We start from the raw sequence: 14,814 nt of genomic DNA, 5'->3' as shown, positions 1-14,814 counted from the left end.
GATGATTTGGGATGCAGAAACTGGCCTGGTGCTTGCAACTTTTGCTGAAACTAATCCAACATTTCAAATTCCCTTTGAAAATGAGCAGACAATTTGCTGCCATCAAATTGTCAAGGAGCAAGGAGCAAACCATGATTGCAAAAATTCTGTGTTCCTTTGCGTTTTTCATCTTTCTGTTTCTTGGAGGAATTAACCTGGAATCAGCCAATTTCATGATATAGACAGAAATATAATAGAAACACAGAGTTCAAATAATTTGCAGGGGCTGCAAAAGAGCTCTACTTGCCTCACTACAATAGTTTTCAGCTTGTGGCTATTTTTGCTGGTGTTCTGCTCTTTAGCAGCAACAGCATGATAGCGCCTTTAGATAATGAAGCAATACTGCACTTTGAATGCTGACTTGTTTTCCCTGGAACAGCATCAAGAAAATGAAGAGGTTTAAGTGCCAGGTGGAGATTAGAGGAAGAAAATGAGATTCAAAACAGGAAGCAGAGAGAGGCAGGCTCCAAAACAACCTTCATGACATTTCACTCCAAGAGAGGAATATTGGCTTTTATTGATCTGTCGCCTGCCAGTCACTTTCAGTTCCACAAAACTGCCAAGGAATTGTGCAGCTTTCTGCAGGCTTTTCAAAAGCCTTTTAAAAAAAAAAGATGATGCTAGAAGGTTTAATGGGCTGGGAAGACAAAAAAAAAAAAAAAAAAAAAAAAGAAAATAGGGCCAGCAAGCAGTCTGAGCATTTGCCTCCCACTGTTTCATTGGGCAGTTCTCCACATGCCTGTAGTTCAGCTGCCTGGAAACCAGCTCAGCTGAGCCACCTCGGGACACCAACACACCCCCTGCCAGAGATGGGCTCAGATAGAGAGAAGCAGCTCCCAGGCTGCCAGGTGCAGTGTCTCCAGTGGAAGGAGCCTTGCTGTGACTCAGGGATATGTGCTCAGGCACAGCTCTGCACTCGTGTGTGCCTGGTGGTGGAGAAGGGGCAGCTCCCCCATGCCTGGCTGGCCCTGGCTCGGCAGGCACACCCTTCTCTGTCTTCTGGCATTTCCAGAGAAGGCCACCCGAGCAGCCATGAGCAGGAATCAAGCCGGAGGGGACGCTGCTGGGCTGACAAGGGCTCGCCTGGCAGGAGGTGTTGTGGCCTGTGTGCCCTTACCATGGGCACAGCAAAAAGCAGTGCAAGTAGCAGCAGGGGAGAGCTGCTTTCTTGTCAGGACAGCAACTCTTCCTTGCTGATAATTTAACTTGGCGAGCAGGCACGGTTGGCAATCAGATTGTTGTGATGAAGGATGTGTGGCAACCAGTCCTTACGTCTCTGCTATGACTTTTACCAGCTAAAATGTAGGAAAACTTATATTGATACTGTAGTAATCAAGAGAGAGAGATGCCTCATTTCTTGCCAATGATTACCTAATATGAAATGCATTTTTCCATGTCTACTTTCTGTCTTGGTTGTAGCTCTTATTTCTATTTTTGCCTTTTGCTTGAGAAGCCCTATAGTTTATCTATCAGGTCCATAAAATGTGCAAATTTCCAGGATTTACCACGTTTACTGTTTACAGTGGCTCCTGGTGGATTGGGATAAAATATACAAATGCTGTGTGTGAGATGAAAACCTGCTTTGAAAGCCAGTAATACAGGTTTGTCTGACAGAATCTCCATGTGTATCATCCCAGACTGTTCTTCGTGATAATTCAGGGATGCTTTTATGGGCTTAGCTCCCAAGGGTTCTCAAGGCTGAGGTGGTGCAACTGATGTTCACAGCATGAGAGTGCCTCCCCAAAGCCTGCAGCTGCCATCAGCAGCGCTGCTTGCCCCAGTGTTTGCTGCCAATCCAGAGCCAGCAGAGCCTCTCCAGCTGGGTGTGGGCCGTGCAGGACTGTCCACACCACATCCCTGGGGGCACGCACTCCCTGCCCAGCTCCTGGGCTTGCTTTCCTCCTTGCCTGGATGCTTGGAGACTCCTGAAGCTGAGACACAGATCACCAAGTTACAGAGCAGGCTGCTTGCAGCTTTGAAGGAAAACTTCAATGAACCATGAAGCCTCGGTTAATTATTTTTCTTGCTGCTATTGTTTTTTACTGCTGCTGACAGTGGATTTACCTCTGCCCTCTCCCACAGGGATCCTGCTGTTCCAAACGCTGCTGTAAAAACCTGGTTCTCTGAGGAGCAAAACTAAACTTTTCTGTTTTCCTTTCGTGTTTATCCTTTCTCTATCCTTTTGAAACACCAGCAACCCTCACAAGTGGCCCATTCAGCAGCTGGAGGAGTGGCCCCAGCGGAGAGAGTACAAAGGCAGCCCCTGGTGCTCGGCCAGCCCCTCACACAGCCAGGCTGGGGCACTGCCTTTCCTCACAAGCCTTCCCCTGGGCAGCAGGGTGCTGCGAGACCAAAAGCTTTGATTTTCATTTAGACGTGCCCCTTGAAGTCAGGGTGGCTCCTCAAAGCACCACACATCCTTTTCATACATCTGAAGTCCTGCAGGGGCTGACTTTGATCCAGAGGTTGTGGAGGAAGGGTTGGAATTTCAGCTACACACTGTGAGCAGTTATATGCTTAATTTGCGCTGCCTGCAGCCTCCTCCTCTTTTGTACAGCTGCGATGCGAGGAGAAATCATCCGGAGGGATGCTCGGAGCTGCTTGGTGTGAAAGGAAAACCCTGCCCAGGGTCGGGCTCCTTGCCTGCCTGCAGTGGGGCTTGCAGGACCCCCTCTCTGCAAGGCTCGTGTGCCCTCTAGCTGCTGCATGCTCCGGGAGCCCTGCCCGAGCTGGCAGGCAGCACTTGGAAGCGAATTCTTCAATAGCTGGAGTCACAGGAGCAGCCGAGACCAAGGGGATGGTGGCAGTGGCTGCTGCCTTGTTATGAGTCAACAGATAAATTTTGTGTTTGCTGCTCAGGTGGAGAATTTGTTGTTTGAAAGGTGTTTGCCTGCAGTTTACACGCTGAGCTGAAGCAGGGAGGAGTGACATGTCAGCAGGATGGCTCGTGTGGCACCTAGTGAGATGGAAAATCAGAATGTGAATTAGAAATATGTAGTGTGGGGCAGGTAGCAAAGAGTTAGAGAGTTGAACATTTTTTGTTTCATTTTGTAGGCTTTGCACAGGCCTCTTTGTGATGTGTTTCTCTGCAGAGTGCAGTTCTCTGCAGGCTCACAGGCGTGGCTAAGGTGACTCTGAGTGCTTTGGTCTGTCCCAAAGGGATCCAGCGAAAGTGGGGGAGCTGCTGGTGCTCCTGCAAACAGCAATTAAGGGTTTGAGGGCAGGGAGGCTGCAGGGCAGAGGAGCTGAGTGCAGCAGGGAGGGGATGTCACACCAAAATGCCCCCGTGCCCTCAGCCATGAGCACAGAGCATCACACTGCTGTGACAGGGCACTCACACTTGCTTCTCTCTTCTGTCACTCGTGTTTAGCAGTGTTGGGGTACAGCACCATCAGCACCAGGACCTCCTGTGGGCCCAGCAGCTTGAACAGGCTGAGCAGCCACAGCTGTGGTGATGGGCACAGAAAGTTTAACAGGCTAAATGGCTTCAGCTGTGGTGGTAGGCACAGCGTTTCTAACAGGCTAAATGGCCACAGCTGAGGTGATGGGCACAGAATTTTTAATAGGCTAAATGGCCACAGCTGTGGTGATGGAAACAGAAAGTTTAACAGGCTAAATGGCTTCAGCTGTGGTGGTGGGCACAGCATTTTTTAACAGGATAAATAGCCACAGGTGTGGTGATGGGCACAGGTGGAGCTTGTTTGCAGAGACCCGTCAGGCTGAGGAGTGGTGAGGAGGATGTGGATTTTTCTGGGGCCAGCTCCATAGGTAGAGGAAGGAAGCCCTAAGCCACAGCACTTTTCAAACCTTATCTATAAGGGATCTTGTGGAGAGGTAAGTGGGCTAAAATTCTGCACTAGTTTTTAAGTGGTATTCTTTCTGCTAAGGTGGGGGGGGGACTATCTTTGCTGTCTGTGCTGTACTAGTGTGGTGTTGGAGTAACTCCTGCTTTTCCAGTGCTCCACCGAGGGGGTCTTGCTCAGCACCTCTACTGTTTTGTGCCTTGTGTGTTCTGCTTTTGTTTCATGTGTACCTACCAAGTTTGTGTAAAAATCTCCCCCAGCTAGATTTTACTGCAACACTGTTTCTTTATGACTTATTTCCCAGGACAAGGCTTTGTATCTGAAAAAATTATAAAGGGTGTTAGGCTTAATTGCATCTTCATATTTTAAAATAATTGGATGGGTCCTTGCCCATGTGTTGGCCAAAATGATTGTGTATGTGTTATATAAAAAAGTGGCTTTAGTGTGTATATAGAGGGCTACCTCATAGTATTTTCCATGCTGCTGTAGCAGGCAGGAGGGACAGCAGGGCAGTAGGAATATCTGCAAACCTGCACTGCAGAAACCCACTCAAGAGCAAATATCAGGCCCAGGATCAGTGTGGCTTGGAAAGCTGTGGCATTGTGTGTGGTAGGTGCCATGGAAACATCTCCTGGTGGTAACTCAGCCCTCAGCTTGTGCAAGGTGCCTCCACAGGGAAGTGCTGGCTGCAAGGAGTCCTCTTTTACTAGGAGTTAATTTCTACCTTCCACCGGCTCTGGAGGGAAACCACTGATTAAGGTGATGCCTAGCAATTATGCTATGATGAGTTAATTGCAGAGGAACAGCCCCATGGCTGCAGTGAGCTGTGGCCAGGCTGCACGGCTCTGTGTAGGGGAAGAAAGGTGATGGTGTCTTGGAGCAGCACAGCTGAAACCCTGGCACTCTGCTGCAGCCTAACATGGGAGCGGGCGCCTCCCTTTCCATCTGTGTAAGTGAACTTAAATCTGGCTGCTTCACTCCTTCCTTCTTTCTGAGAAGGCTCTGCTGCATCTGAGAGGGGAAAGGGAGGGATTTACAGTCATGGTGCACAGATATTTTAGAGGCTTTTTGTAACACCTCATAGCTTATATACAAAAATGCTGTAAAATATGTTTGGCACATGCTGACATTTGTTCTTTTTAGATAACTATTCATGCTGTAACACTAACATCACAGCCTAAGCTTTCCTATGTATTGAAAAAGCAAAATGGCCTGGGGTGTTTTGAGTGCTGTGTGCGCTTTTGCCATGGCAGCAGGGCTGGCCTGGAGCTCCAGCTCATGGCTCTGCTGCAGGCAGAGTGTGTGAGAAACAGCTTCACTAAGGCAGATCAGCTTCAAACCCATAGGAGAATCTTTCCCTTTTCCTTCTGAAATCATAGTAATAAAAAATATTGAAAAAGAGGCTGGTTTGAGATAATGCTACAAAAAAAAAAAAAAAAAAAAAAAAATTAAAATCCCCTTTAGGTACTGTTTAAATAGTCCCAGTGCAGCAATGGTAAATCCAGGTTTGGACTTGTGCTCTCCTTGCCTGGTAGGTATGAGGATGGAATGCAGCAATTACTGTGGGCCATGGCAAGCAAGGGGCTTTGGGGAGGTGGGAAAGAGGGCAGGGCAGCCAGAACTCCTTTCACGGTGCCGGTCAGAATTTCCCCATTTTTTAAAATATTCCTGAGGAATATTATTATTAAATATATAGTTATTATATTTATTTTTAAATGTATCTGAGCATCTATTTGGAAAGATGTTTTTAAACAGCCCCAGGTGGCCCTGAGGGGTCGCAGTGCTGCTGTGCCCGCCCGGGGCAGCCCTGTCCTCACAGAGCCCCTCAGCCGCCCTCAGGGACAGGGCCCTGCCAGAGCCCACAGACCCCCCAGCCCACGCCCTGTAGGATGGAAAAGCAGCTTCCTTCGTCAGACAGGATGAAAAGTGCAAGTTTTTTGTGATTTTTTTTTTTGATGCTTTTGCACCAGTTGTTGGGGTAAAAAATTTGGAATAACTGGGTAAGCAGAAAGGAACCACTTCCGAGGCGTGCGCCATGGCTGGCGCTTAAATTCCACTTCAGGTTCCTTCATAATCTTGCATTTTTTATCCTCAGGAATTAAGTAGAAATTCACAAGTTTCATAGAGTTGGAAGGCTGTGCACCAGCATGGGGTCAGCTTTTTCCTGACTTTTGGGGCTCTTTTGAGGGCTAGTGACCCCTCACTGTCCTGAACAGCCCATCTGCCTCCACACAAGGCCCATTTTCCCCGACTGTAGGGTGAGGAGGCTTTACTGGAGTTTACCCCATCACAGGTCTCACCTCAGCTCTACAGAAGAATATTAGCAAGAATATACAGTAGAAATAAAATCTGTACTAAGATGCTACAAAGAAGACAGTGATTTTGCCCATGTAGTAGATCTTTGGAGGTTAAAATAACAAAAGCCAGTCACCGTTTACCACTTGTCTGTTTTTATTCCCCAGCAATCGTTCTCCTCTATACAAGTTAGGCACACAACAAATAAAGTTTCACCAGAGCTACAGTTCAGCAGAGAAGGAAGCACATTTGGTGTTCCTCTGGAAACCCTTGTAGAGGATGCAAAGCAATGTGGGGTTCCTTCTCTTGTGGCACAGATGGTGGAGTACCTGGAGGTGTTTGGTAAGTTCATATTTTTCCTGCTTGTCTTCTGGAAACTGATAGTCTTTGTTTAAGCTTTACTTTTCAGCTCTAAATGCTGGAAAAATCCTTATTTACAATTATTGTGTTTTCTTAAAGGAGCTCTTGCTTTTTGAACTCCAGTTCTCATCACGAAGATGTGGTAAAGTAAACAAGCACTGCTCACTGTTCTGCATTTCTCACACAGGTCTGGAGCGTGTCGGTATATTTCGGGTTGGTGGCTCAGCAAATAAAATCAAGGAATTGAGGCAGAAGTACAATCAAGGGGAAAAAGTAGACCTTATTAATGATGGAGATGTTGATTCTGTGGCCAGTCTCCTGAAGCTCTTTCTGAAAGAACTACCAGTGGCTGTTTTTCCAGACAATATTTGCTCTGGCTTGCTAAAAACTTTCCAAGGTACAGAACGGGCACCTTCCAAGCTTCTGTCCATTCTCTGACAGTGACAGATAATGTGTTCATTACACTTTCTATAAACAAGGTTTTGTGTTTCCTTAACCTGGAGCTGATGTTTAATTGCTTTGGAGGGACCAGGCATTTATGAACTTGTCTGCAGTCTTTTTAAAATTCATTAAGTCTTTTGGGTTCCCTTCCTTCCTGTGGCAATGAATCCTGCAATCCTATCCTGTTTTCTTTGAGAAAGCTCTTCCTCTGCATGCTTTCTTTTTTAAATTGTATACCATACTAGTTACTGAGATAATATTTTTAGTTTTAATGCAACCACCACCATAATGCTGCTTGTGTCTTTATATAGCCACTGCCTCACTTCTCTCTTTTCCAAGCTGAAGCCTCTTTTTTTATTTAGCCTTCCCTGTTAAAAGAGGTTTTACTGCACATCACTGTTCTTATTTAGAGCTGTGTTTTTAGTTAGCATTTATTTTTCCAGTCCTCTTGTAATCTTGGACGGCAGTGTGTGGAGCAGCATGCAAAGAGCACCCCAACAGCCCTCTGCCTGCTCCCCACTCATGCCTGCAGTGGCTGAGCTCTGTTCTCAGCCTGCCCAGTGATTTTGGTAGCTAATTTCAGGTGTTTGGAGACAAATAAATGGATTTTGTGGGTTACTTTGGGGGCTGCTTCTGTTTGAAGTAGGAGTTTACAAAGAAAGAGAAAGGAAGCAGTTTCATGACCAGAACAACCTATGGGGCTTTTGTGAGCACCTTGTTTTTCCTACCCTGGACAGCCTTGCTGTTATTTTTTAAAGTTATTTTTTCCTCTTCATCCCGTTTTTCATTTTGCTCATTAATCAGTTGAGCACCATGGGCCTTGGCCTGTGCAGAATGTGTTTTTTAGGGCTAAAATTACCCTCAAGGGCATGATTTGCTCATAAGCAATGTCAAAGCTACGCAGATGTGTCCTGGTGATCTATGGCAAAATTTGAGCATCAGCTGCCAATTATTGAGCAGTACTGTCATCTCAATCCTAGTAACCAGGAGATTTTATCCTACTGATAGGGAACTGCTTATCAAATGGAGTTGTTTGTGAACCCGTTTTCTGCCTTGTTACCCTTCTTTGAAGAATGAGAACCAAGAAAATGTTAAGTATCCCCAATTTAGAATTTAAGCATCTCTTGTGTAACTGCAGTTGCATATTTATAGAGCAAAGATGTTTTGAGTCTGAGAGCTACCAATTAGTCAGGAAATGAAGATGATGTGGGGCTGAAAGGCTGCAATTTCTCATTCCTCCTAATGAGAATCATACAGCATGTGTAAAATCTCTTGGGAGAGTCAAGGCTGGCAACCTTGCACTGTCTTTCAAGGCAGCTTTGAGGATTCAGGTACATGACTCCTGCCTGCAATTTCATTACGAAAGCAGCAAGTGCTGGATGATTCTGCCTTAAGAGGAAAATATCAGAAACAGTGAGTGTAAAATTCAATATCTGGAAAATCCATGGCTCTTAAATATTCATAAGTGAAAAGCATATGTCAAAATTTAGTGTACAAAATACTTGTTGGGGACGTATTTATTCTTCACTTTGTTCTAACATATTTTAAAACCTTCCTTCTTACTTGTATCTAGTATCTGTGATGAAATTGTGTTTGTATTAGGAATATCTATGTTATAAGTTTGGGGTTGTTTTTTTTTTTTCCTGCAGAGCACAAAATCAACACAACAGAATGCATAGAGAACCTGAGACAATTGCTCAGCTGCCTGCCCAAAGCCCATCAAAACCTTCTTCAGTTCCTGTCTGCTTTCCTGTTAAAGGTGGCAACCTACAGTGCAGTGAATTTCATGACTCTGGAAAACCTGGCCATCGTGTTTGGACCTGCTCTGTTCAAGTGAGTCCTCTCTGCTCAGCTGCCTCAAACAGCACAACAAGGTCACACCTCACAGGGAGGCTTTCTGTCGTAACTCTGGGTCCAATAGGCAGTGGAGCATTTTGTAAGTTCAGTGTTTATATGGTGTATTGTGGGCAGATGTGGCAGGTTCTTATCTGGCTGATCCCTTTCATTCTGTTGGCCACTGACTAGACAGGGCAAGCCTCAAGTGAGAAACCATATGAAGAGACATGAGGGATAGAGAGCTGTTTAATGACAACTACTTCTCTTTTCTGAGCCAAAAAAAAGTGCTGGCTGTGGGGGCTACTTAGCTGGATTTGATTCTGAAAAGCTCACCCCCACTTTGGCCTTGTAGCAGCATTTTATATCAGAGAAATGAATCGCTGTTACCAAGAAAGAGAAGCAACTCATTCTGCCCTTGCCACTAAAATTCAAGTTGGCATCCAAGCTGAGCAGTGAGTGCTTGGCTGGAGCTAGAGAAGTCATGTGTGGGGTGGTGGTGAGTGGGCACAAAACTGGAAGCTAAAAATGAGAGGTGGGACAACATGCCATGCAAGTCAAGGTGATAAGAAGGAAGAGCCTGGTGTGATCAGATAATGGAGAATTTTCCCTTTCACTGCTGACAGTACAGGATGTTAAAATACTTATACCTGTTACAACTTGTAAATCTTTGTTCTAGTGGATCACAGCCATGCCAGGTTAATATGAACTGTAAGGCAATGACACTTTACAAAATGTATCTATTAGCAGTTAATATCTTCCATGCAGTAAAATAGCCTTGTTATTCAGTTGGGTGTTTTATGGCAAGCCAAGTTAATTTTAAAAGTATATATTCAGCAAAATTGGTGCCCAGCATCAATGAGTGGCTTTGTTTTGTGGAAATGGACTTTTAAGCCTTGCTGCTGTTTCATAGGTCTCTATATGTGGTCTCTGTTTTCCTGCTCTCTGGGTTTATTGCCAGGTCTACCAGAATTTGACCTTTGGATGTGATACAAGTTTATATCTTAAACAAAAGCACAGCAAGGGAAGTGAATCTAACAAGATGTGGTGTGGTTGGAACTATGCCACTCTGTCCTCTGGGGAGAAAAACCTCACCATGGAGGATATTCAGCAGTGCAACAGAGCAGCTTTGCAAACAGACCCCAAGTTCCTTAATATCTGAATACTAAAGTTAATAAATGAGTGGAGACAGATGAGGTTAATTTATCAGTGTTTGGATTAGTTGTGTGGTGATACTAAAAGGCCTTCATCAAGAATCTATCCCTTCACCAAGAATCTATTCCTCACATTAACTCAAAAAGCACTTCACTGACTGACCCTATTGTGCCATCAGGTGACGTTTGCTCTCACCTGGGGCTTCTGTGCATGCACATGCATGCAAGAAGATTTTGTTCCTTTATCTCCATTCCCAAATTTTCCCAATGTGTGCCCAGTGATTGCTGTATCTGCACATAAGGATCCAGTATGCTCCCTTATTGATTGATGAGCTGCTTCAGTTTTAAATATCCCACTCTTCTGGGACATGGCCCAGCTACTTCTGAACATGTGCCTTTGCCTGGTTTTAAGGTACATTCAGAGCTAAACTGAGCACTTGTGGCAATGACCTGTCTGAGAAGCCTTGAAAGCAATCAGCACAGGGTTTCTCTGCCAGTGACCTGTCAGGAAAACAGCTACCATAAATAGAAGTATGTCTGCCCTACAAATGCTATCTTCACCTCTTCACAGTCATTCTGATCTCACCAGCTCCGGGAGACAACCCAGTAAATCTGGGTGTTTTTTTTGTAAAACATTTAACACCATGGTGCATGCTTGTTGAGTTACCTCCTAGAGTTATGAAAAATCACCTTTTTGGAGGTTGGGCAGAGAGGAGAGCCTTGAAACTGGCACTGTCAGTGAGATTGCTCTATACCACTTCCTGCTGAGTGACCTGAGCCCTTCAATGATTCAGAATAAATCATTGGTATTGTCCTGTACAGCAGCAAAACTCAAGGTAGTCAGCTGTGGCAAATCATATTGCTGACACAGGGGAAAAAGTCATAAATATCCTTTATGTCTTTCAGAGCAAGAATTAGTGCAATTATCTGGCGCATTATGAAACATTTGGCAGCCAGAGTGAAGGAAATTGGGACATGTTGGGTAGTACTTGCTATAGTTGTTCAGTGTAAATGTGAAGGTTATGGAAAAAACTGCTTTTAGATCTAATCTGCAGAAATGTGTGCTCCATGCAATTGCTGGAATTAACCTTCTGGAGGTAATGGCAGCTCCTCACATGGCATAAATTCATTGCAGGTGTTAAAACTGTTCTTCATGTATTCTGGCAATCTGCATTTTTGTGAAATTACTTCTTCCTTCTTTGACACTAAATGACTAAACAAAGTTGTTTATGAGTCATTTTACTTTAGATTTCTTACCTACTTATATTCAAGTGTAAATTCTGTCTGTGATTATCACCTATCTCAATATTTTGGCACTTTTATTTGTGAGTAGGAATATTCTGTAGCTAGAGCATGGAATAATCTTGGGCCTTGGGACCACAAAAACAGAATATTAAACTTTGTACATTATGAGCCTAAAGTGCACATACTTTGTGATTTGTAGCTGTTGTTATTGTAACACAAAAATTACAAGGCTTAGCACAGTTATTATATTGCAAATCTAGTTAGAGGATCAAGGAAAACTGGTTTTGCTCTCCCAGTATCTGTAAATGCTTAGGAGAATGCTTTTATCAGAGATCCAACTGATGTTACTTAGATTTCCATGGATACTTTGTTATGCTTCATCTTGGTAAAGAGATTTTTAGTTCTGGTCTCCGTGAGCAATTCTTGCATGAGTGCACGAGGACTCCAGCCAGCCAGCTGTTTGCTTCCTCACACTTTGACTCATTGTTTCTGTAAATTTGCAGCAAGCCTGTGGCGGCAGGGAACCTTGGCAGATGTCCTGGATAAAGCCAAGGCAAGGCACTTGTGTGGACTTTTTAGCCTGCACTTTGTGGCAAAGCAGCTTTGGAAGTTTTAGACTCACTCAAGAAAACCAGTAGCTAATCCCTGATGGTCAAGTTTTACTTGTTTGTTATTCACAGTGAGTGTTCTCCTGGGATTTGTACTACAGCTGATTATGGGGCACTTGTGGGGAAGTGCAGAATACACCTCAGTAGCTCTGCTCTTCCTAGGATCACATGCATGGATTTAGCTGTGGGGAACCTGGCTCCCCTTACTGTCACCCCAATAATGCAGTTTCTGGTAGCAGCAGAAGTAACTGAACAGGCGGGAAGTGATTATTTCACAAAATTAATTGAAAGTCATTGTGGAAGCTGGCTGAAGAGAAAACTAAAAGTGTATTCTCTGTATTTGGAATGCACACCTGTTGCCACCCCTGAATATCTGCTGATGAGACATTGATATTTGGAGCCAGCTGTCTCCTCCCAGTCTATAGTTTAGATCTGTTTTAGGCTGGAATGAGAACTGGGCACTCAAACCCAGGCTGCTAATAAGGGAAAGGAGGACTCAATGAGTGGTGTGAGAGCCATTTATCTTCCTGAATAGCTTGTGCAGTGCTCCTTCTGGTAAGGAGTTAACAGCTGGTAGAGGTGGATTCAGGAACAAATGTCTAAGCTAATGAAAGAAGCTGAAAAAGAAGACAAAGGACTAAAAATATTGCTTGTCTGGCCTGTGAGCTGAGGGTGTTGATGTTTGGTAAGTGATGAATAATCTCTTAGGATTGCTGTATGCAGCAAAGGCTATTGCTCAGTCAACCAGGTTTTACAAGCAGCCTTGTTTATTGTGGAGAAACTGAGTCCATCCCAAGAAAAAAGGGAGTGCAAGACAGAGAAATGTTAACTCATCCTAAAGAAGGAACTGATGACACAGTGGTTCATCCTGTAAATCTCTCCATGTTATACCTGGCCATAATCCTGCTTAAACCTTCTGCTTCCAAAAGGAGCCCAAACTTAAGTCCTTACAGAAACAACAGTGAGTTTACAAAAGAGGAACACAAATTAGAGCAATTGGACTGGGCCCAATGTGTATATTTGTACTTTAAAATTGCAAATGAATAATGAATGTACTCATTTGGCAAACAGAAGCCTGGTGTATTCATGCTCCACACTAGTCTCCAGAGTTTATGAATTTCTTGTTTAAATATTAATATTGTGCTGGGTGTAACTTAGTTGGTGCAGCACGGCTGGAGAAGCTCCATTAAGGGCACAGCATTTATGTAAATGTTCTCCAAGCTTCCAAATAGTTGGCAGGGGGGAATGCACAAGTCCTTCAGGGGTTGAGATTAAAATCCTATATAAAGAATCCTTTTAATTATTCTGACTTGATGGGGACAGTAAAAATTTAACTACTATTAATAAAAAACCCAAAAATATGGGGACTTCAAGCAAGAAAGAAAAAAATCCAACCCAAACTCAACATGGTTAATGGGCACATCTGGAATTTCCACTTCCTGATATGACTGATGTCTGTGGATTTATAAATTAATACACTGAAGCAGTTTATTACCTGTGGGGGTTGTTTTTTTTCCAGACAGTTCTGGTAATAAGACATTCTAGTGATCAAAGCTCACCTTCATAAATGAAGGTAGAACAAAACCACTCTTTCCACCCCAATGCCAGTGAGCAATGGCAGATTGATAGGGTGCTTTTTTTATGCCTGTCCTTTTCACCCTTGATCTTGTGAACCTTGTGTCTGAGCTCCTGTCAGGTTCTTACCCCTTTGCTGTGCTGCCACAAGGATTCACTGTGTTGTGAACCACTGCAGCAAAGCTGGGGCTCTGTCCCTGTACAGGTCCCCCTGTTGTGAACCCCCTAAGCTCCAGTAGGCACTGTCCCAGCAATTGCTGCTTTGCTGAATTACCTTGGCCACTGGGAGGGCTCCCTGTGTCAGCCATGACCAGCCCCTGGTCTGAGAGCTCCTAAGATTAATCCAGCTCCTCTTCCTCTAGGATTCCTGTGGGTCCCTTGGCTTGTGAAGAACAAAGGCTTTACAATGGCCTCCTGCTGTATTTGCTCCAGCACCAGGAGATGCTTTTTGTTGACTTGGACCCTTGCTTCTCACAGAGACAAGCAGATGGCCTTCAGGTAAGAAAGTTACAGCAAGAAATCACAAGTGCTTCATTAGTTGAAACTCAGAACTGGAAATACATTTGCTTATACATAGTTTAATTAATGACTGTACCTTAGAGCTAGCAATGTAAATATTCACGATATACCTAAGCTGGAGAGGAAACATGAGTGTTAAAATTCTAATTAGGAAAAAAATGCAAGTGTAAAAGCAAAAGGTCAAGAAGAAAATCCCAAGCTGCTCTACTTTAAATATATTAATGCCAAGATTTGTTAGATCAAAGCCACTGGATTTTTCCTTGAGTGAAACACATTTTATTTTGTGTGTTTTGTTGTCTATACATTGATGATGCAGGAAAGCAAAATCAGAAGGTTTGAAACACCTCACTTATTTTTTAGAGCTCACTGTGTATGTTCCAGCCTCTCCTTGGATGTTTTCTAAAACATTGCTAGCTCTTTGATTCCTTTTTTGCCTCTTTGTTGAAAACCTCGTGGTGCAAGAAACATGATAGACAAATCCTGGTTTAGAGAGAGAGTCAATATAAATCTTGTTTTCACTTTGTGATGTGGTGTATCGTTGTTGCTTAACTTGAAATTGATTTTTGGAAAAAGCCCTGAAGGAAATGTAGCAAACCCTGCAGTTTTATACTTCACAGTGCAGTTTTGTGATCCTTGAGGTTCACAGTGAGGCTGGCAGAAGCGTGCCAGTTCAAGTGATGGACTGTGGAAGAGATTAGCACTGCATGTAAATGTGGATGATGATATTTGTGTTTATGACTCCTTAATTTTCTGGCTTCTTTCTCCAAGTATCTCTGTTAAGGAAAGCTAGCAGACTTTTCATACAAAGTTAAAGTGGGTATTTAGAACATATTACGTATCCCAAAGAGCTTCCAAGGAACATTACAGTCCCAATATTCTTTCTTTGAAAACAAAACCTGTACAGACACAGGTATAAAGAACATGCTATATTGATAAAAGGAT

At 43.9% G+C, this 14,814-nt stretch overlaps 1 protein-coding gene across 1 annotated transcript in view; it reads left to right on the top strand.

The window, feature by feature from the left end:
• The first annotated feature begins 4,761 nt into the window (after window positions 1-4,761).
• FAM13C (family with sequence similarity 13 member C) overlaps window positions 4,762-14,814 on the top strand; it is a 124,713-nt gene continuing 114,660 nt past the window's right edge. The window contains exons 1-5 of the mRNA XM_063164013.1: window positions 4,762-4,791; window positions 6,305-6,479; window positions 6,685-6,894; window positions 8,588-8,771; window positions 13,716-13,851. Coding sequence (XP_063020083.1) covers window positions 4,762-4,791; window positions 6,305-6,479; window positions 6,685-6,894; window positions 8,588-8,771; window positions 13,716-13,851 — 735 coding nt within the window. The remainder of the gene's footprint in view (window positions 4,792-6,304; window positions 6,480-6,684; window positions 6,895-8,587; window positions 8,772-13,715; window positions 13,852-14,814) is intronic.

Source organism: Melospiza melodia, chromosome 9 (assembly GCF_035770615.1).
Source record: "Melospiza melodia melodia isolate bMelMel2 chromosome 9, bMelMel2.pri, whole genome shotgun sequence".
NCBI lineage: Eukaryota > Metazoa > Chordata > Aves > Passeriformes > Passerellidae > Melospiza > Melospiza melodia.
The sequence above is the reverse complement of the archived record's forward strand: the minus strand, read 5'-3'. Positions and strand labels throughout refer to the sequence as shown.